The sequence below is a fragment of the Drosophila pseudoobscura genome, chromosome 4 (genome assembly GCF_009870125.1).
Source record: "Drosophila pseudoobscura strain MV-25-SWS-2005 chromosome 4, UCI_Dpse_MV25, whole genome shotgun sequence".
In the NCBI taxonomy this organism is placed as follows: Eukaryota; Metazoa; Arthropoda; class Insecta; order Diptera; family Drosophilidae; genus Drosophila; species Drosophila pseudoobscura.
In genome coordinates this window covers 10,130,432-10,153,536 of record NC_046681.1, presented here as the reverse complement: position 1 = coordinate 10,153,536, position 23,105 = coordinate 10,130,432, and the positions used below count along the sequence as shown (strand labels likewise).

General features: G+C 46.4%; 1 protein-coding gene across 12 annotated transcripts; it reads left to right on the top strand.

Moving 5' to 3' along the window:
- The first annotated feature begins 1,045 nt into the window (after nucleotides 1-1,045).
- nompC (no mechanoreceptor potential C) lies at nucleotides 1,046-22,991 on the top strand. 12 transcript variants are annotated; one of them, XM_033380106.1, is made up of 17 exons: nucleotides 1,059-2,414; nucleotides 4,100-4,201; nucleotides 8,171-8,272; nucleotides 9,709-9,825; nucleotides 11,585-11,677; nucleotides 12,970-13,183; nucleotides 13,242-13,537; nucleotides 14,176-14,478; nucleotides 14,541-15,968; nucleotides 16,040-16,576; nucleotides 16,635-16,841; nucleotides 16,910-17,603; nucleotides 20,136-20,365; nucleotides 21,272-21,400; nucleotides 21,834-21,951; nucleotides 22,279-22,496; nucleotides 22,625-22,770. In XM_033380106.1, exons 1-17 carry the CDS (start codon nucleotides 2,037-2,039, stop codon nucleotides 22,628-22,630), a joined length of 5,172 nt encoding a protein of 1,723 aa, XP_033235997.1. In that variant the 5' UTR covers nucleotides 1,059-2,036; the 3' UTR covers nucleotides 22,631-22,770. The 12 variants fall into 12 exon arrangements, with proteins under 12 accessions (XP_033235999.1, XP_015035570.1, XP_015035560.1 ...); XM_033380110.1 differs by lacking the exons at nucleotides 20,136-20,365; nucleotides 22,625-22,770 and adding exons at nucleotides 17,994-18,080; nucleotides 19,509-19,720 and having other exon boundaries at nucleotides 21,834-21,942; nucleotides 22,279-22,579; XM_033380109.1 differs by lacking the exon at nucleotides 22,625-22,770 and adding an exon at nucleotides 17,994-18,080 and having other exon boundaries at nucleotides 1,061-2,414; nucleotides 21,834-21,942; nucleotides 22,279-22,579.
- The last annotated feature ends 114 nt before the right edge of the window (nucleotides 22,992-23,105 follow it).

The window sequence follows — 23,105 nt, the reverse complement described above, 5'->3', positions numbered from 1 at the left end:
CATTGAACTGTCGACCATTCAAATGTACATTTTTCGTGGTAGAACTACACTCAAATGTGATTCCTTTTCATTTCAATATATAATGGATAAATCAGAAATCAGGTGAGATATCACAGGGTTATAGTGCTTATAGAATGGATAGAACCCACAATTATAAGCTGCCTAGCTCTGATTCCACATTTGTGAATAAGATTTCTCTGTTGTGGATTTTATTTGAGGGTTTCATTGTTCGAAGCTAGAGAGTGTGGCCCTGAACTACGAGCAGTCTGTATGTTGAGCTACTGAGCTTTTTCAGCAGCGCATGGGAACAGATGGGAGTCGGGGGGATAGCGAATAATTCGCAAGAGACGTGCAAGAAGTGAGTGCCAAACTAAATTAGAGAGCAGGCACGCCGAATTGCCCGTGCCTTATGCAAGCGAGAGCGCGACAGATCGAGAGAGCGATAGGGAAGACGAAAGAAAGACGCGAGAGAACGAAGCTGCATAGGCAGCTGCAGTGCGGGAGCATATGTGTATGTGTGTATGTAGATTAGAATTTCGTACAGTGGGCACTGCAAACAACATAACGATAACAGAGATTTGCTGTACTGCTGCACCACTGGATGGATTAGCGCTAAAATTGGGCTGTACATACTTTACACTGCGCGTTCGACGACGATTTGGATTGAGAGAAAGGTTTTTAAGAAGGTTACATATGTGTGTGCGTTTATGCAGTTAGAGTGGAATTAGGATGAGCGCAAAGCAGATGATTATTTTATTCCCAATCATTCAAAATTGTGCCTAACTTCACTTGTACCTAAAGATGGAATCACGCAACGGGAGTTTTAGTTTTCCCGGGGGTTTTCCACTCCCAACCCAAACCACGAATCAACTGCAAAGACCTGCAAACATTACGTGAATCATTCCTGTCCCTTCTTTGGCGGACTGCTTTGATCAAAATCAGAAACAACGGCTCTCCCAAGTCACTCAATGAATCGCCTGCAGTTCTTAAACCAACAAGAGAGAGAAAGAAAGCGAGAGAGAGAGAGACTATGGAAATCCCAACGAAACGCGAGAAGTTTTCCCAGATTCGTGGCTCTTCTGTTTCGCTTTTGGCGCCAAAAACTGTGTCATCCGGATCCGGAGTGGGGATTCAACAATTGTAAACAGACGCTTGCGCGGATGCTCGCTAGCGCCGGAGGCGGCTCTTTCGTCGTGTTGCCAAGGTGCTGAGGCGACTAGAGTCTCACCTGAGCTCCGTGGCAAGAAGTTTTGGGGCTGGCAAATCAGAAACTCGCAGACGCTCGTGGCAAACGGTTGTTGGTGGCTCAGAGTCAGAGTTCGAGCCAAGTTCGAGTGCGAGAGTTGGAGTCAGTGCGGAATCAGTGGTCGAACGGGGCAAAGGACTACATACCGCCTGGCCCGGCCCGCCGCCCGGGGCATAACCGTTGACGCACACGCAACCGAAACCATAAAAGGGGCTAAACATATAAATTTGTGTAGTAAAAGTGAAGAAAGCGAAAGAATCAAAGTGGAATAATAACAAGCGGATGTGTTGGCTATAGCTACAGCTCCTCGTAGGCCTCATAGCCAGCAAACATATACAAAAGTGGCCTGCAAAAGAAGCCAAGAAACGTTTTTTGTTACCTCTCCGAATACACCTGACTTCTGTCTCTCTCCGTGCATGTGTGCCTGTGCCTGTGTGTGTGTGTCTGTGTGTGTGTGTGGTGTGATAGTGTGAGTGTGTTGCCAATGAAAATGCAAATTGTTGGTAACAAATATTGGTAAAATGCGGAGGCCGAGAGTATTTGTGCAATGCGAGTGCGAAGCGAGTGCCAAGTATAAATTTTACAATATCACAAATCAATAAAGGAATTATAATAATCAGGAAGCACACTGCGAAAACCGCATAATGGCCATATAAACAAGCTAAGAGCAAAAAGTGTTTTGGCCACCCGTTGTTCCTTCTTCCTCCCGGCGTTCTTGTGTAATGGACGGGGAGTGAGACGGAGAAGAGCGACCTGAGGACACCGACACCGACACCGACACCGCAGCAGAATGTCTCAGCCGCGCGGAGGACGCGGGGCACGCGGTGCTGGGGGCGCCGGCGTTGGCCGGAAGACCCCCTCATCGCTGACCGGTCCGCCGGACGACTCCACAACGCCCAGCGAACGTGCAACGCCCGCGAGTAAGGCCGACTCCGATCCCAAGGACGACAGCTCCAGCAATGGCGACAAAAAGGATATGGACCTCTTTCCGGCCCCCAAGCCGCCCAGTGCCGGTGCCTCCATACGCGACACGGCCAACAAGGTGCTCAGCCTGGCCATGAAGAGCGAGTGGACGCCCATCGAAGCGGAGCTCAAGAAACTGGAGAAGTATGTGGCCAATGTCGGGGAGGATGGCAATCACATACCCCTCGCCGGCGTACATGATATGGTGAGTGCCAGAACTATAACTCCTCCACTCCCAACAGGACTGCAGGGTAGTGTAATTTGTAAAATCAATTCCGTGGCAGAACGGGAGTACAGGGATAGCAATGGGAATAGGTATAGGAACACAGGATGTATGCTATGTACAAACGTCGCCCTTATCAACGTCGGCGGCAGGCATTTTACCATTTCTGGTTGTTTACCAGCCAAAATAACGACACACTGTACACAGAAACAAAAACTGGAGGCCAGGCCAGGCCCAGCCAGGCAAGAATGTTATTTGATAGCGCGTCCCAAATGTTTGGCTGCCAAGGCAATGGCTCGGCTCTGACTCTGACTCTGGGTCTGGGTCTGGCCGCTCGTTGGTGGCGTCCTGCCACAAGTTGCGCTGACTACCCAACCGAACCGATAAACTCATAAAACATTGGGGAAATTGAAGCGCCTCGATTTCAATTTACCATAAAAATACCAAACGAAAAAGTCGTTGACATAAAATTAACGTTGCACAGTCGTCGAGGGCAATGCTAATCAAATGCAGGGTTACAGACTAGACACCGCAAAGGGGTAAAGAGCTGGGACTGGCATCGGGATGGAGATGGGGACGTGCCGCAGACGAGGGCTAGACTCTGCCCGAGACGATATTTGCATAAATATAGCCATAGCCTGCACTCCGCCAGAGCCTCAGCTATTTTTGCCTCTTCTATTTTCGACTGTGTTTCATTCAGGTCTCGGCTTGATGGGTTTGCTCTTGATTTCGTTATAATTGCGGGAAAGGCTCAGCCGATTGAGGGGATCGGAATCGGAGTCTATGTGTATGCAAATGTGCGAGTACGAATAGTACCGCTTATCAGCTGCGGATTGCGGAACACTGCCATGATAATGATGATGAATATAATGAATGGGACTGCTTGAGAATGGGGTCAAGAGGCCTAGATCCGAGCAAATTGATTCAGATAGTAGCAACAGTGGAAAATATTTAAATATCGCTTAAGCTTTATTTTTGACTGTTTTTTATTGAAGTTTAAATTAGGTTAGAAGGATTTGTGTAATACATTTAGACAGTAGAAAGCGACAGATCCTAATTCTAAAGATCCTAATGATTAACTTCCAATCAGCATTTGGATATGTGAAGTCCTAAAGTATCTATAACCAGTATTTGGTAGATAGAAAATACTCGTATGTGATAATAAATATTGGATCCGTATATACAAAAAAATTTATATATTAATAGAATTTGACTCCAGAATAACGACCACGCTTATATTATTTTTGGAAACGAAACTGGGATTACCTATTTAGAGCAATGCCACCACTTTCTGTCTATTAAATGAAATATAAGTAAATTTTTCCCATATCTATCTTGCTAAGAAATATATGCTGAAAAGGTCATCTTAAAGATGATTTCCACGTAAAAGGTATTTTCTGAATGCTCCTCAATTACCCCCAGAAAATGTGGTTAAATATTTGATTATCAGTTCATTAAGACCTAACCTGTTGGTTGTTCTAATAAATTTGATCCAGCTATTAATTCCATTTTTAGAAAAATTCCTTTCAAGCTTGTAAAAGTCCTTGGGAGTGTTTTAAAGAAGGTTGAAAGGAGGCTAAGCCCTCGAATAGTTTTCTTACAAGATAATCACCTCCAGTTCAGTGCTACAACATTTCTGATGCTATCTTTATCATATTCCGTTTCAGAATACCGGCATGACACCGCTGATGTACGCCACCAAGGACAACAAGAGTGCCATAATGGATCGCATGATTGAGTTGGGCGCCGATGTGGGAGCTCGCAATAATGTAAGTGTTGGCTAAGAATAGCAATAGCCCGGCGAGGCATACTCGAAGTTTAAAGTAGTTCCCTACTCCTAACCCCACAAGGGACCGATTTAGCCCACAGACCAGCTGTTTAAGCCGGCGGAGCCCACAGAAGCCGCTAAAATTGTGTCAAATCAATAAAAACCGCATAATTAAATCCCGTACAGGGAACGTCAATGGGCAACTCCCGACACCAGCCACATTCCCTTCACGCACTTTCCGCACGCACTCGCTCTGCTGGGAAAATCGACGAGGAATCCCGGCGACTCTCTCACCTCAATGGGTCAACCGTACAGAGCTTGGCCAATGGTCGAGTCGAGTTGGCTTGAACTTTAATGGAAACGAGTTGATTTTCCTGTTGTTTTTTGTTTGGTTAAATCAGAGTTGCGACACGCAATAGTCCGGTTGGGAATTTCGTCAATGGATCCTTGGGGTGGCTTCTGGGATTTATTTTTTTTTAACGTGTTTTAAGCGAATTTGTTTTTATTGAAGCTTCAAAAATAGATATACTCGTATCTATATATAATTTTATTACATACTAATTGCCAAAATGTCCCACTCCTAAAACTTGTATTATTTTTTATTTTGACCATCTCGAGGCTGACCTGGGTTTCAATTGCAGCAATATTGCTGCATTGACCAGGTTATCACGTCTAAAGTTTGCCGTATTATTATATAATAAATTCCGTCAAGAACTAACGACTCTTGCAGTCAACGCCAGAATTCAGATTAAGTCTTGAAGATGAAAGGTCAACGAGGATGACCATCATCATTATTTCTTCTCCCATTTACAGTCGTGATTATTGCCAATTTTCTTTGTGAATGTCAAAGCCTCTACCCTGCAAATGAAGTGACCAATTGGCATCGGCCCTTTGGCCGGTAACTATTTGGCCGCATTCGGGCTTTAGTTTTTGGTTTGCATGCCGCAATTACTTAGCACATTTCATTCGTAGCTGCTCTGCCACAAGTGCCACAGAGCTCTGCCACTTACTTTGGCGCTTACCTTTTTGGGGGCCTGAAACGATAAAAATCCTTGACCTAATTACAAAATAATTGTTGGCAAAACCCAGAGAGAGAGAGAGAGCCCAGCGGAGACTTGGCGAATTAAATTACGAAAACAAACACAGAAAGTTCTGTTTCTTCCGCTCATAAAAAGGCTAAGAAATCTTGTTAGACGAAATGAAAATGAAAATGTTGGACTCCCAAAATACAAGCACTGACGAGTGTTTTATTGTTATTGACTGTTACAAGGCCAGAGCCTTGTTGTATCGCCTAAGTTGTCGGTCAGTAGGATTTATGGAGGAGATCGCTTTAAGTGAGGGTTACTATGAAATTGAGCAGTTTCTTCCCCAAAATGGTGCATAGGTATCCCATTCCCACGATATATCTATAACAGATAAATTTATACTGTTAAGTTTTAGTTTCTGATTTCTATCCCTAGAAATAAAAGGGTTCATCCCTTAGGTATCCTTCAAAATCTTTCGAACAATTATTTAATGACAACTTTCTTCTGGGACTATCCCAGAACATAAGATTGCATCATTCACTTAATTATTTTCATTAGATTACGCCATTCACTTCGTGCCATTATTCACGGCACACCTTACTGAGAAATTTGAAGATAATATCTGCACATTCTAAGGTCGCCTCCTCCGGAAAGTAATTACATTTATGCTTCTAAATGAATTAAAAACTTAGCCTTACTTCTGTCCAAAAAACAACTTTGTTTATTGCATTAACATTTTGCAATTTGGGCAAATGTCAGTCCAAAGTAATTCCGACACAACACGGCAGGGCGAGAGTCCAAGATTCGTGACCATTATAATGGTAATAAAGAATACTCGTACTCGTACTCGTACTAGTACTCCGACGAGTATATGATGTAACTGCCGACTAATTAACATTTTTAACTTCTCAACATCTTTCGGGTGGATCCTTTTCGGGGCGGTACGCGGTACCCGCATGTGAGGCCGTGAGCAACACCTCTTTGCAACTTAAAAGCCAATTAATCAAGCACATGACTGGAACTTGAAAGTACGCCCCGCCCCGGCCCGCCCCGCCCCGTTCCGTTCGTAAACTCCATTTGCGGCATTTCGGGCCTGACCTTTCGAGTGAGTGAGAGGATAAGGCGAAAGACCTCGACGTCGGGCGCCACTTCCGGTACATTTTTATGGCCAGCAGTGGCGTCATTAATATGCAATTTTAATTAAGCCCGAAAAGCCTACGAGTAGCCTCGCTCCGTCATATGTGACAGCGATGACAGCGGGAATAAAATGTGCTCCGTCAACACCCACTCCTCCACGAGTGCGTGTGCCAAAAATTAATTAACTTCATTAGCCGCAGGGGTGTGTAGCGTGGAAGAATGCAAATGACTCTCTATCCGTAATGCGGATTTATAATTATTTGAAAGGGCTCTTTGAAAGCGGACTCTACGCTCTCCTGCAGGAGGGTGTGTGACAGTGCGGAGTAATTGCCGGAATGACTTCATTTGCAACTTCCAAGGCGTCAACTGGCCAAGAAAGCGTAGCACACTTATCTGCGCCGTAAACACCCACAAAAACTGGGTCGTGGCTCTCTTCGAACGCCTTCCCTAAAAATTCCATGGTAAAAGGCAAAAATGTGCTGGAAAATTTGCGCTTCCGTTTTGGTTTTGTTTCCGGTTTTTGCTTTCGTTTTTCGCCAAGGAACAACAGACTGACACAGGCCCAAAGCGAGCCCCGACTCGACTTGACTCAAAAGTATGCAAAACAGCGCGTGAAATATTATCTGTCTGCCTGGCTGCCACTCGCCCGTGCTGCCATGCCACAAGCAAACTCCCAGGCCAGGCCAGCCCGGGGCAGGCCTTGCCTCCACGTGTGGAGTGCGCCTCTGTTTGCTTTGGTTTTTCCTTCTATGCAACGTCTTGGAATGGCTTTCTGGACATGTGTCAAAGCCGTCGACTCGACGTTATTTGGCCGTCCTGCGGCCTGCGTTCGCTTTATGCAAATTAGCAAAAGCTGCGGCCAGAAATAGTCGCAAATAAACCAAAAGAAACCTCAAATTTCACATGCAACGAAACCCACACACTCTGCTATATATTCGTGGGGAAATCCCATGGGAAAGTACTGACTCGATGGTCAAAGGATTATAGCACGTCAAGCGGTGTTTCAGTTGAGATTCTTGGAAACCACTTTTTGCGTTTTGAATTCTTAAAGAAACCTTCATCGAATGTATCCACTTACCAGCTCTGGTTTCCACCTACCAACCCGATGACAGAGCAAAACGGCCGTTCCATTAGGAGCCTATATAAAACCCACACATACTCGTACGAAATATACAATATAAAACCAGTTCACTTCCGTTCTGCCTGAGAACAATGGGGAGGCTTAGTTATAAATTAAGTCAAAGACGTTGACTGCTCGACTGCTTGCGGCTTGGGGCCCACGGGGCGTATGTGTAACACATTGCGTTATGGCTCATTATATAAGGCAATAAATATTTAGTGCCCCAATTCACATATGAGTCACTTTCACACCCTATAATCCCCATTTGTCGCCCAAAAATAGAGGCACAGGCCTATATTTCGTTGGACGTTATCTTAAAGTCATTTTCTTTTCGGTGATTTGGTCAGGGTCATAATTCTCTGTTCCATTTTTCGTTTCTGTTGGTTTATTCGGTTTGGGTCGGTTTCTGGAGCAGTTGATGCAGTTTTTGCATGTGAGGTTGGGCCATTCCAAGGGCCATTAAGAAATGCCAGTAAGTGAAAGTCCGCATGCAAGATTGTGGCGTAAGTAATCAGCCAAAGGCACAACCGCACCCTGATGCCACATGCAAAGCACACGGCTGACTTTGACCCATTGAACTGGCTCTGACCCGGCTCTGAGTGCGGGTGTGCTAGTGTGAGGGGAGTTTCCTGCGAATGAATTGCAATTGATTTAAGTTCTCACTCTTCTCTCTTTTGTTCTTTTGCAGGATAATTATAATGTGCTACATATTGCGGCAATGTATTCGCGTGAGGATGTCGTCAAATTGTTGCTAACAAAACGCGGCGTGGATCCCTTCTCCACCGGTGGCGTGAGTATTCCTTCCATTACCTATACCTCTACCCATACCATTTAGTCATTGTATACCCTATAAGTACGAGAACCGAATACCTCTCGAAGCCGCTTCACTTTTACTATGAAATTTTTCCTAAGTTTTCCCCACCATCCAGGGGTGACACGTAAGGCGATGGCAGCACTTTGGTTATTCCCCGAGGCAGTGGAAATCGGAGCATACCTCGGTCCTTTCTTGAGCCTGCTATCAGCTTCATTAATGACGAATGCCTCACGGGCAATTTGAGGCCATTAGACGCATACTGCCAGGGGCAAAGGTCAGACCCGAAGATGCAACACTTTGTGGCTCGCATGTTGCATGTGACTTTGGCGGGAACTAACAATTAACTGGCGACAAGGTTATGATGGAAGTCTCGACCCTATTAAAGCCATTGCCACTGCTTTAAAGAGAAAGAGAGGGAAAGAGAGACTCTGCGGAAGAGAGTGTTGGAAAACGCCTCAGAAATCCTCAACTTACCTAGTGGGTATTAGAAGCAACTGGGTGTATAGTTTTTGCGAGTATTTCTGCTTCAAGTTTTGATTCAATCTAAGTGTAGAGTATATCATCAACCCAAACATTTGTCTTCAAATTAAGAGACGAGAAAATCCTATCCAATAGTACACCATAGATGGCCGTCGAGGCTTTTCTGAAATTTCAGTTGGCTCTCATTTTCGTGCTAGAATTAATAGGATTTTCTTCAGTTTTCTTGCTGATTTAGGGGGCGTGTGCCGTACCTAAATTACTGATGTTTATCAGAAGAGAGCACCCATTAAGAGCGAGGGAGAGAGCTATTGGAAGGCAGAAGCGAGAGAGCTAGCTTTGAGGCAGATGCAAAAACTTTTGTTTTGGCAACAGCAAAGTTTCAAGTGTTCCGTTGGCGTGTGTGCGTGGCAAACACCGCATCCACGTGCCACACCTGCCTGCCCCTACACTATCCAGCTCCTGCCGCTTCCCTCCGCTCCGTTAACCTAAGCCCTGCTCCTGTGCTCTGGCCACCCACTGCGGCCTGTCAGTGTGAGTAGTGGCATAAGTTTTTTCTTTTTTTTCGACTGTCAATCTGTGATATGAGCTTAGCGCGCTCACCCGCTGAAATGGAGAGAAGGAGAGGAAAAGTGACACGAATGTGCTTATAAACGCAAAAGCGAGCCACTCACCAATTCAGTAGCGAACGGGATTTTGAACCGACTGAACTGTCTTTTGGGTGTGAACATTAACCAAATAGGAAATAGCAAACGGCACAGAGCACAATAATTCATTCGTTCTATTGCTCGTTTATTAAGGTGTTGCCAAGCCGATAAGTGCGGTGCGTGCTTCCCTCCTCGCCACCCCGACCAACAGTGTGTACACACCGCTCACCTATGCGTACATCTCTCGGAGAAAAACCTGTATCTAATGTGACATTTTCCTTCTTTCAGTCGCGCTTTCAGACAGCGGTGCATTTAGTGTCAAGTCGGCAAACCGGAACTGCAACCAATATCCTTCGCACTCTCCTCGCAGCTGCTGGCAAGGACATACGCGTGAAAGCAGACGGCGTAAGTGTGACCAAGTGTGCATTTGAGTGAATGAGTGAATGAATGGTACTCCCGTGGAGAGCCACAAGTGTTAGCAACAAAGCAGCAGGGATGCCAAGAGGAGATCCTCCTGTAAGTACTGAACATACTCGCATTGCAGAAGTGGCGTACACTAGACTCCAGTGCCAGGCGGTGCCAACGTAAACAGAAACTTCATAAAAATCAGCCAAAAAATAAAAAATAAAACAAAAACTAGTATACAAAAATGTAAAGCAACAATAAAGCAAACAAAATTTGTGGAAAATCGATATGCCAAAAACCGCCCACAGCAAATGCATTTCGACTAGCCGAAAATTCACAAAAGCCCACCAAAAAATAAAACACATTTTCCCTCCTCAACATGCACTGACAAAACATAGAGACTTTGTGCTTCTTAAATCAGAACTATATAGACTTTTAGATGACGATAGAACTATATTTGAACTTTAAAATAGTAATCTAAGTATATAGTTCTTATATCAAGAATTAATTTCATATCCTCAAATTTTGGGATTATTCATTTTGCAGTTTTATTCATTCCTATAAAGGATTCTTTCTTAAGGCTATCGCTTAAATGTTATGTTAATTTTTTGTTCTTGTTTAGAATGGAATGAATGACTTTTATGACTTCTCTTCAAAGAAGGTTATTAGGAAAACGGTTTAAAGCAATTTTATTTCTTTATTCTTGTAGGGCTATGTAATTCAGGTTCATTCGGGTTTCTCCCAGTGCAACAAAATACGAAAGAATAAAACTCTTGCCAAAGTCAGCGAGTTTCCGTCAGAGTTGAATTACCATCAACATCACCGTCATCGTGCTCCGCTGATTAACTTGCATTGGCTAACCGACAGAAAACCGGGACCCCGCCTTCTGTACACTGTACTGTACTGTACTCCCTCCCCCCTCCCCTAGCCCCCAGCCCCCCAGCCCAACCACAAAAGGAAATAGTATCTGAAATGCGGAACTATTTGTCGCATCACGTGCACGGGTGCAAATGCACGGGGCGATATTTCCATTACGCACGCGAGGGGAGCGCATAAATTACACTCCGAATTGCCATCGACTTTATCCGTGGGCCACCGATTGATTGTCTAGACACAATGCTCGGAATACTCCATACGAGGGTGATGCGATTGTGCTCCGATGCGGTAAATGGCAAACAGCAACTTGATTTAAATCAATTAGAGAGAGAGAGAGGGATGGTGGCTCAGGATCAGGTACTGTCAGGCGAAATTAGTGGTATGAAGTATTTAGCCATCGATTCGGGTTCTTTCTTCTTTGGGACACCATCCAAATAGCTTAACAGTTCGACGCTAACACTGGCACGCACCTCGCCTCGAGGCGGATTCCAGTCGCTCTCTGGAAAGTGTGCTCCCCCCCCAAGAGGGCGCTCAACTCGTTGCCAACAACAAACAAATAACAACAAGGTGGGGATACCGACAAAAAAAAGGGGGTCAAGTCGCTGTACAACTTGATTTACTTCCCTCGCTTCCTGATAGGGATGATGACTCCACCCCCTCCACTCCTCCTTCTTCTAGCTGGCAGGGGGAGGGCCTTTGGCAGTTTCAAAGTTCGAGCGAAAAGTTGCGAAAGTTGGCTAAAAAAAGAACATGTTGCCGTTAACACTTGAGGCTCGAATTGGCTAATTGGATATTTACGATTATGATTGTGTGTGTATGTGTTCTCTCGGGTGGGTTATCATAATTATGTATTTAGTAGTGTGCTAACCTATCTCTCACCTAGCGTGGCAAAATCCCATTGCTTCTGGCCGTGGAGTCGGGCAATCAGTCCATGTGCAGAGAGCTACTGTCTGCACAAACGGCGGACCAACTGAAGGTGAGTTCCTCCCAAATCCACATACAACATTTACAAATCTTTGGCTCACACAAGCCATATTTTGTAGGAAACTAAATATAACGCAAAACGGGGGCTCCAAAGGTACAAATAAGCTTTCTGGTTTGAGCCATATTTTAGGGCTGTAAAAATACTCCCTTAGAAGGTCTTCTGGTTGCATCAAACTCGTTTAACAAATCATAGTACAAATTGTAAAGATATAAATGCATTGGAAGGCATAACAGTCTATAGCCGATGTTACGGCCCTAGAAATAGGAATAAATGAACATTTTTTTCCAAAGGTCTTAAAGTACTAAGGCTAGCTGTCAGAATATGTCCCATTATAAGCGGGGAAAGAAATGCTTATTCTTTTCAAAAGTGTCTTTCATAGAAAAAAAATTCAAAACCATATCATCGATAAAGTCAAGCTTTTTTTAGAGATCTAAAAACGTGCTAGAGTTTCTTCAAAATCATGAATTCAAAACCAAGCAAATAAATCATACAAAAACATACCATGTAACTGTGATTTGCGAATCTTTAGAAACATTTTTAATCTTTTCTGAGGCTTCAAACAACCACTATCAGGAACCCCTTTCACTTTAAAATCAGCTTTCAATCTCAAATGCCAACCAAGTAAATCACATATGCAAATATGTTTCACATTCTACGGCTTGAAAGAGAAACCTTTGTGAATCCTTGGCAATTTGTGGGACGCTCTCAGAGTTTTTCCAAGGTCTCAACAGCCTTAAAATCAACTCCATGAATGCCAATCAAATGTCCAGCTTGCTTGTCAGATTATGTCCACATCTTGAGCCCGAGCCCTGAGTTGTTTGCAAACTTAGTTAATAAATCATAAATGTAAATTCCTTTCTCCGGCTACGCACTTGGGGAAAGTGAAGTGCGGCAACAGTGCAGCGGTAAAAGTGCAACAGTGCGCGACATTGAGAAAGTTTGCGAAAAATTTCAATTTGCGTGAAGCCCAACTTTTCTCCGACTCCGACTCCGGCTCCGAGAAGTTGAAGTGCAACACATGCCAAGAGCAATGCGTGTCGATTAAATTAACCAAACGGGTGCTCCGAGGGTTCGCCGTTCGGCTCGGTGTTTGGGTTAGGGTTCAAGTTAAAGTTAAAGTTGAGGTTGACTTTGGCCGCTGCCAGAACACGCAATCAGCCGGCAAACAAACTGGGTCAAATGTGTGGCCAAAACGCAGCTTAAACAGGCGGGGAAATATACTAAAATAAAATGAAGGGAAGCTAAATGAAGTGCAATTTCTCATGCTCGGTTTTCGTTGGCAGGCAACGACGGCCAATGGAGACACGGCCTTGCATTTGGCCGCCAGACGGCGGGACGTGGACATGGTCCGGATCCTGGTCGATTACGGCACCAACGTGGACACGCAGAACGGGGAGGGCCAGACCCCGCTGCACATCGCTGCCGCCGAGGGCGATGAGGCGCTACTCAAGTACTTCTATGGCGTGCGTGCCTCAGCGTCCATTGCGGACAATCAAGGTGAGTCCCGAAACTGGCCCAAGGATAATGCCTAATCTATTCCTTGATCACACATCAGATCGCACTCCGATGCACTTGGCCGCCGAGAATGGGCATGCGCATGTCATCGAAATACTGGCGGACAAATTCAAGGCGAGCATCTTCGAGCGCACCAAGGATGGCAGCACACTGATGCACATTGCGTCACTCAATGGCCATGCTGAGTGCGCCACGATGCTCTTCAAGAAGGGTGTCTACCTCCACATGCCCAACAAGGACGGGGCCCGGAGCATACACACCGCGGCCGCTTATGGACACACTGGCATCATCAACACCCTTCTGCAGAAGGGCGAGAAGGTGGACGTCACCACGAATGTGAGTACCTACACTAAAATAGATCTCAAGATATCCGATACTCAGATTCTCCATTTAGTCCTTTATACACCCCTGCAATAATGGGAGCAGAACTACCTATATATTTTCCCCTGATTTTGACTGTAATAGTTATCCGATTGTAATGAGTTTTGGTAGATCGGTAGATGTATTGACCTACTACCATTGCCCTTCTGCAAAGACTATACAATACCAGGATGTGGCATGAGTGACCAAAAAGCTGTTCTAAGGCGGTTTCAATTCTCATTTCACCTACTGAGTCGGTCCCAGAATTTACAGCAACAAATACACCTTTTTGGCACAAAAGTCGGGCCGCTCGCACAAGCGAATGGTTCAAATTGGAATGTCCAATAATATCTAGGGCCTGATGAGGCATATAGTACTAGTACACCGCGCCCCCGGACCAAAAAGCGTCAAACGGAAGTTCAAATAGAACTGGTTTCTGATGAAACGTCTTGGTAATTGAATAGTCTTTGCGTTCTGTTAATTTTTGGTACGAGTAAAGCAGATGGAATGCCGCAGCCAGCCTTTATAGTTTCTGAGATCCAGGTGTTCAGTCAGCCAAACAGGGGTCGTTCTTTTCTAAGTCTAGAGTTTGAGATTAATTGAATGTTCTTTAGGACAACTATACGGCCCTGCACATAGCCGTGGAGTCGGCCAAGCCCGCCGTTGTGGAGACGCTGCTGGGATTTGGGGCCGATGTGCATGTTCGTGGCGGGAAGCTTCGAGAGACGCCGCTGCACATTGCAGCGCGAGTGAAGGACGGAGATCGTTGTGCCCTCATGCTGCTGAAGTCGGGGGCCAGTCCGAACCTCACGACAGACGACGCCCTTACCCCCGTCCATGTGGCAGCCCGCCATGGCAACCTGGCCACCCTTATGCAGCTGCTGGAGGACGAGGGCGATCCATTGTACAAGTCCAATGTGAGTAGAGCTAACCAATACAATACATCGATCATTCAGTGAGACTTTATTTCTTTTTATAGACGGGCGAGACCCCCCTGCATATGGCCTGCCGATCATGCCACCCGGAAATCGTGCGCCACCTCATCGAGACGGTAAAGGAGAAGCACGGCCCGGACAAGGCCACAACGTACATTAATTCCGTGAACGACGACGGCGCTACGGCGCTGCACTACACATGCCAAATAACCAAGGAGGAGGTGAAGATCCCGGAGTCGGACAAGCAGATCGTCCGCATGCTCCTGGAGAACGGGGCGGACGTAACGCTGCAGACGAAGACAGCCCTGGAGACGGCTTTCCACTACTGCGCCGTGGCGGGCAACAACGATGTGCTGATGGAGATGATCTCGCACATGAATCCCACGGACATCCAGAAGGCCATGAACCGGCAGTCGTCGGTGGGCTGGACGCCGCTGCTGATCGCCTGCCACCGGGGACACATGGAGCTGGTCAACAACCTTTTAGCGAATCATGCCAGAGTCGATGTATTCGACACAGAAGGCCGATCGGCCCTGCACCTGGCCGCCGAGCGGGGCTACCTGCACGTCTGCGATGCTTTGTTAACGAACAAGGCCTTTATCAACTCGAAGTCGCGGGTGGGACGCACCGCCCTTCACCTGGCGGCGATGAACGGGTTCACGCATTTGGTCAAGTTCCTCATCAAGGACCACAACGCGGTGATCGACATCCTGACGCTGCGGAAGCAGACGCCCCTGCACTTGGCGGCGGCCAGCGGCCAGATGGAGGTCTGCCAGCTGCTGCTCGAGCTGGGGGCCAACATCGACGCGACGGACGACCTGGGGCAGAAGCCCATACATGTCGCCGCGCAGAACAACTACTCTGAAGTGGCCAAACTCTTCCTCCAACAGCATCCGTCGCTGGTGAATGCGACGAGCAAGGACGGCAACACCTGCGCCCATATTGCCGCCATGCAGGGATCTGTGAAGGTGATCGAGGAGCTGATGAAGTTCGATCGGTCTGGCGTGATCTCGGCTAGAAATAAGTTGACCGATGCCACGCCCTTGCAGCTGGCTGCCGAGGGCGGGCATGCGGACGTGGTCAAGGCACTGGTCCGTGCCGGTGCCTCCTGCACCGAAGAAAACAAGGCGGGCTTCACCGCCGTCCATCTGGCAGCCCAAAACGGACACGGAGCGGTCCTGGACGTGCTGAAAAGCACCAATTCCCTGAGGATCAATAGCAAGAAGCTGGGTCTAACGCCCCTCCACGTGGCCGCATACTACGGGCAGGCGGATACGGTCCGCGAACTCCTCACGAGTGTCCCCGCAACGGTGAAATCGGAGACGCCCACGGGACAGAGTCTGTTCGGCGAACTGGGCACCGAATCGGGCATGACTCCCCTGCATCTGGCAGCCTTCTCGGGGAACGAGAACGTGGTGCGACTTCTCCTCAACTCGGCGGGCGTTCAGGTTGATGCGGCGACAACGGAAAACGTGAGTACATTCGATCCTCATTCGATATGATATCCTGTGACATCTGTGTGATATATGTGACCACTTTTCAGGGCTATAATCCACTTCATTTGGCTTGCTTCGGCGGACACATGTCAGTGGTCGGTTTGCTTCTGAGTCGGTCGGCGGAACTCCTCCAATCACAGGATCGGAATGGCCGCACTGGCCTGCACATCGCTGCCATGCACGGCCACATCCAGATGGTGGAGATTCTGCTCGGACAGGGCGCGGAGATAAATGCAACCGATCGCAACGGTTGGACGCCACTGCATTGTGCTGCCAAAGCCGGTCACTTGGAGGTGGTGAAGCTGCTGTGCGAGGCCGGTGCCTCGCCCAAGTCCGAGACGAACTATGGCTGTGCCGCCATCTGGTTTGCTGCTTCCGAAGGCCACAACGAAGTGCTGCGCTACCTTATGAACAAGGAACACGACACCTATGGCCTCATGGAGGACAAGCGGTTTGTCTACAACCTGATGGTTGTCTCCAAGAACCACAACAACAAGCCCATCCAGGAATTCGTGCTAGTGTCGCCCGCCCCAGTGGATACGGCTGCCAAGTTGTCCAACATTTACATAGTGCTGTCTACGAAGGTGAGTGCGATTCAGAGCCAGAAAGATTTGAGCTCCAACTATCTTTGACTTTCTGTAGGAAAAAGAGCGCGCCAAGGATCTGGTGGCTGCTGGCAAGCAATGCGAGGCGATGGCCACCGAACTTCTGGCTCTGGCTGCCGGCTCCGATTCGGCCGGAAAGATACTGCAGGCCACCGACAAGCGGAACGTGGAGTTTCTCGACGTCCTCATTGAGAACGAGCAGAAGGAGGTCATTGCCCATACAGTAGTCCAGCGGTATCTTCAAGTGTGTCTCATGTGTGCTCCCCCCACTCTGGAACAATCTTTAACTTAGCCTTTGATTGAACTCTGCAGGAACTCTGGCATGGATCCCTGACGTGGGCCTCCTGGAAGATCATGCTGCTGCTGGTAGCCTTCATCGTCTGTCCGCCCGTGTGGATCGGCTTCACCTTTCCGATGGGGCACAAGTTCAACAAGGTGCCCATCATCAAGTTCATGTCGTACCTCACCTCGCACATTTACCTCATGATCCACCTGAGCATCGTGGGCATCACGCCCATCTATCCAGTGCTGCGCCTCAGCCTGGTCCCCTACTGGTACGAGATCGGGCTGCTCATCTGGCTGAGCGGACTGCTGCTCTTCGAGCTAACGAATCCCTCGGACAAGTCTGGTCTGGGGTCCATCAAGGTGCTGGTCCTGCTGCTCGGCATGGCCGGGGTGGGCGTGCACGTGGCCGCCTTTGTGTTCGTCTCCAAGGAGTACTGGCCCACGCTCGTGTACTGCCGGAACCAGTGCTTCGCTTTGGCCTTCCTGCTAGCCTGCGTACAAATCCTGGATTTCCTGTCGTTCCATCACCTGTTCGGGCCCTGGGCCATCATCATTGGCGATCTGCTGAAGGATCTGGCACGGTTTCTGGCCGTGTTGGCCATCTTCGTGTTCGGCTTCTCCATGCACATAGTGGCGCTGAATCAGTCGTTCGCCAACTTTTCGCCGGAGGATCTGCGGAGCTTCGAGAAGAAGAACCGCAACCGGGGCTACTTCAGTGACGGTAAGTCCAGACGTTTGCTTTGCTTCAGTCTCCAGTCTACTTTCTACTTTCTCTAGTTTTTGGTTCCGTTTTTGTTTACTCTTTTTAAACGTGTTCGATGTGTGTTTTGATAAGTATCTGTATCTATCCTGCCTTGAATGAAATCTGTGCTGTGTGTGCTCGATGTTCACCTAAGAAATAATACTACTCGTACTCGTACAACCACATAATACAACAATTGCATGCTCAACAAGTACAAATACCAACCAATCCAATACCAACAACCAACTACAGCCACCCAGAACCCTCCAATCAATCCCCCCTTGATGTCGTGTCCACACCCCCGTCTGTCTCTCCCAATCTCTCTCTCTCTCTCCAAGCCCATACTAATAACGTTCTCTCTGATCCCAGATGATATGCCCACTCCACGACCTCCCCCAGCGGAGAACTATGTCGATAATCGCTTCAGCGAGTTCCGACGCAAGCACAAAGATGATCGTAAGTCCTCCTATACTTCCTCTCGTACTCCTCCCTGCCTTTGCATGGTCCACCCATGTGCTCTCCCCCCCTACTCATACCATCTCGGAACCGGAATCACTCCGTTCCTCCCTCGCCTTCGATGTTGTGCGTAAAAGTTTTATTGTCATCTTATTTTCCAGTTCTATGGAAAAAGCAACAGCTCCCCGCACCACGTTCCGTTCCTTACAACCAACAGCGTTACGTTACGTTAGCCTTTGCTCGTTTCAGTTACAATCTTTCGTTTGAGGCATGTTTTGTGGGGCAGGACCCCGCGAGAGGCAGGCCCACGGTCTTGGCCCCGGACCCTGGGGTCCTTCCCATGTTTTCTGTATCCTTGATGTTGTGGATCAATGTTTCATAGGTATCATGTTCCAAGCTTTATACTTTTACTTTACCCTTCTTTTTTTTATATAAGAACTTGTGCATCGAGTATTTATCAGTTAAAGATTTATTATGATTTTGATTTGATTTGAGGTTCCTTATTTGATCGTATATTGGATTTTTAATAGGCCAGAGGATTAATTGTGAGAATAGTCTAGTTTTGTATATCCTGTAATTAATTTTTCTTTTTATAAAAGACGAATGAATCTTTTTTTGACATTACTGCCAGTCAATCAGGGAATTAAGACAACATTTTCATACTAAAAGAATCCCAATCTTTCAGATAAAAGCCTTAAAATTTCCTCAATACGAGACAATTGGTTTCCAAATAAAAGTTCTTCAATATGTTATGTAGATTTAGTCATCCAATAATATATATATCGTTTTCCGATTCCTAAACAGATTAATCAAGAGAACTCATTTTATTATCAACTTGTTTAATATGATTTTCCTTTAACTGATTTTAGTCGATGTCTAGCCAAAGATAATCACTTGAAGCGTGTATAAAATCAAAATTTCCAATACTGCATGTTGATGTTTATAGAATATTACTCGTACTCGTACAATATCATGTATCAGCCGTATACTCTGCCATATATTCGCAATGCCCGCCTGCCAGGGGCTGGCTTTCAGCTTGTGCCGCTTGCCCACCACCAAATTCTGCACCCGAGACCGACCGATCGGTAATCGTAACCAATCGAATCGAATTGAATCGATTACGTTATCGCTATCGTTAACGTATGCGTTGGCCGATCAGTGAAATTCGAACCACCGCCCAATGCGATATCTGCGATGTCTGCGAACTGCGAACGTGTTCTGCTGCCGCTTTTGACGTGTTACCCACACAGGCACTCAATCCACCAATCCACCCAATATTCAATATCCAATATCCAATATGTAACCAACAATCTACTCGTACCTACTCGCACACACGCCTGTGCCAAAAGCCATGCTTTAACGATCGCATCCAAGCATCAAGAAGTATGAGTAAATGCATTTGAATAATGTGAATGTGTTCGGTGTTAGGACCCATGACGCCATTTCTGGCTTTCGAGCGTCTGTTCTTCGCCGTCTTCGGACAAACGACCACTCTGGACATCAATCCCATGCGACACTTGCGTCCCGAGTGGACCGAGGTGCTCTTCAAATTTGTCTTTGGCATCTATTTGTTAGTGTCTGTGGTTGTACTCATTAACCTGCTAATTGCCATGATGTCGGATACTTATCAACGCATTCAGGTTTGTATTGACAAGGCCACTAATCCAATATTTCTCCCTCTCTCTCTCTCTCTCTGCCTTTTTTCTTTTCCTTATAACATACCTATATATACATGCATATATCTCTGCTCTTTATTGAATGATTTTATGTTTTATGTTGATGCTTTTTGGTAATAACTACAACAACCCTGACCTGACCGTACCGTCAATATTGAAACACAATTGGATCACAATTGGCGTTCTTGGGGTTGGTTGGTCTCGACGAATGGGCAAATGCCAACGCCAACCGCTCGTCAAAATGGGCGTTCGTTATCTTTTTATTTTTCAATATAATTTCCACGCCGGCCAATACATGTGTGCGTGCTGTCCGGGGGTGTCTATATGTCTATATGTATCTATTTATGTGTATGTATCTATGGGGTATATCTGGACACAGTGCGCATGCATCCGATAAACTCGTTCGAGTTACTCTTCTTCGCCGTGTTCGGTCAGACGACGACCGAGCAAACGCAAGTTGACAAAATCAAAAATGTAGCCACGCCCACTCAACCGTACTGGGTTGAGTATCTGTTCAAAATTGTCTTTGGCATATACATGCTGGTGTCGGTGGTTGTCCTAATTAACCTGCTGATTGCTATGATGTCAGACACCTATCAACGAATCCAGGTAGTATTTTGCTAATGGCGCTTCTATTAAGCAATCTTTTAAATCTTTTATACATACGCTACTATACAACATACATTATTATATTGTTATTATTATTATATCCCTAAGTTATCCCTAAGTATCTCATTGCCATATTATGATGATAATGAATCTTTAAGTCTCTTTCAGCAAACTTCTTTAAAAGCAACGTTTTTATGAGAAATATCAGTTGATCACAGGTTTTGAAACTGTTTAGAGATTGTTTAGAGAACTTTTTACTGGCACATTTCTGTAGATCCATCAACCGCCCAGACTTGCATCTTCCAGGTTTTTTCAGGAAAACTATAACTTTTGTAATCTGAGAGATACACTTTCTTAGCAAACTGTATCTCAAAGATGGAAGCCTTTGCCGAAACAGAAATGCCACACCGCGCCTTAGACTAGATGGAAGTACAGCTTAGTGTTTAGCCTTAGAAAAATAGCGTTGCGCCTAGAAGTGTGCCCTGCTTTTGTGATCAGTGTTGGGCAAGGAGCTCAGCCCAGCAAGTGCTGGCTAATGCATGCTTTAAAACGTGTTGCTGCATGTCTTTGTGTCTGTGTTTTGTGTCCTAGGCCTAAGTCTACAGAGATATACCAATGAATACGTTAGGTTTTGTATGACAATTTCGAGAGTCCAGAACCCTTTGAGAAATTGCCATCCAAAACAGGCGTCTGCATTTGCATATTTCCTTTATTGATCCTTTCTGCAGCTCTCTTAAGTTACGTATTTGTATAAGCCGAAACCGAAACGAAACGAATCTGTAAATTGAACTTGGCTTCAGCTCACGAAACTCATCCCGTGTATTCCTGTGTTCTTGTACTCCTCTGTCATGCCATGCCTCATCCATCATCTCACTCTGCCAAAAATAAAAACCTATGAAATACTAGGCACAATCCGACATCGAGTGGAAATTTGGCTTGTCAAAGCTTATACGCAATATGCATCGCACCACAACAGCGCCTTCGCCGCTTAATTTAGTTACCACCTGGTTTATGTGGATCGTCGAGAAGGTCAAGGTAAATCGAAATCAACCCAAGCTCTATAACAGCTATCTCTCTATCGTATCTTTATAATATCTCTGCCAACTACTCGTACCAGAACTGTCCTTCGGACGGGTGCAGTCTCTGCTGCTACTGACCTTTTCCCCAACCCATTTAAAGCAACTTGGCAACAACCGCAAAGGAATCTATCACCAATTGTGAATGTTGCCCAACACCCGCCCACATCCCACCTACACTCTCTTCACTCTGCACCTTTCACTTTTCTGTAAAATCCGAGCACCTGTCGGGCACTTGTACTCTGCACTGTCTGTCACCGTGTCACTGTCTCACTGAGAATATGCTTTTGATGTCCAACCAAATGCTGATCGCAGTTTATGTTGTGTCTCTTGTCTTGTATGTCATTCATGTCCCGTGTCTAAACTCACACAAACGAAACGTAACGCCACAGGCACGCATGAAGAAAAAGAAGCGTCCAAGTCTGGTACAGATGATGGGAATACGTCAGGCCAGTCCCCGCACCAAGGCCGGCGCCAAGTGGCTATCGAAGATCAAGAAAGGTGAGACAAGTATGTATCGCTGCAGTTATCGCTACACGATAGCATCATGGGTATCTGTATCTATGTATCTGCCTGTTGGTCAAGTGCGGGAGGGGAGTTCTGTAGCTAACAGCGGGCATCAAATCCATCTCTAACTGTCTTCTATCTTTCTTCACGTGTAAGACTGTCGCGATCTGTCTCTTTCTCCTCTCCTCTATTTCTTCTGTCTCTCTCTGTCTTTCTCCTAACTATTGGCTCGCTCTAGCTCAAAAGTTCTTCCTCTTCTTGCAACATTCTTTCACCCTCAGGGGGCTGGGGGAGTATAGCATTTCTAATCGCATTTTGTTTGCCCCTTAGACTCGGTGGCCTTATCGCAGGTGCATCTCTCGCCGTTGGGATCACAGGCCAGCTTCTCGCAGGCCAATCAGAACCGCATCGAGAACGTGGCCGACTGGGAGGCCATTGCCAAGAAGTATCGAGCTCTGGTGGGCGACGAGGAGGGAGGCTCCCTCAAGGATTCGGATGCAGAGAGCGGATCCCAGGAGGGCAGCGGGGGTCAACAGCCGCCGGCACAGGTGGGGAAGCGAGCCGCCATTAGGGCCGCCTCGGAACGAAAATAAATTAATTGCCACACTGACTGGAACACCATACCACACCATTACATATTCGCTTGGATTTCTTACTAAATTAGTTTCGATTGCAGGTCTAAGCTTCACTTCACTTCACTCTACTGTCTACTGTCTACTGTCTTCTCTCTTCCAACTATCCATCCTTCCGCCACCAACTTCTGTCTATCTCTTCTCGACTGTACTGTCTGTCCTGAACTGTACTGTACTCCTAAGCCCTAACCTAAGCAAACCTACTGCTAAGCCGCACTAGCCCTTAGTTAAGCTTCACCTTCCTATGGCCTTAAGGTAAACTAATTTAGCTAGAATATTGAAATTGTTTTGGGTAACCTTCGAAGCGCCTCATCAGATCAGATTAATTTTGATTTACTTTTCGATATCGATATCAGTTCTTCGAGAATTATGAATGAATGATGAACAACAAAACAAGTTTTCCATATTCGAGATTTTTGAAATAAGTGAACTTTATTAGTCCTTTTTGGACTTACGGAAGCCCTAGGGCAAAGGCAACCCATCCGTTTTGCCCGACTCTTTAAGCAAACTCCTAGCATTTTGTAT

Coding starts and splice junctions, on each gene's coding strand:
- nompC (XM_033380109.1), top strand. CDS start 2,037: ATGTCTCAGCCGCGCGGAGGACGCGGGGCACGCGGTGCTGGGGGCGCC. Junction 2,415..4,099: donor TCGCCGGCGTACATGATATG/GTGAGTGCCAGA, acceptor ATTCCGTTTCAG/AATACCGGCATGACACCGCT. Junction 17,604..17,993: donor CCGGGGCTACTTCAGTGACG/GTAAGTCCAGAC, acceptor CTCTGATCCCAG/ATGATATGCCCACTCCACGA.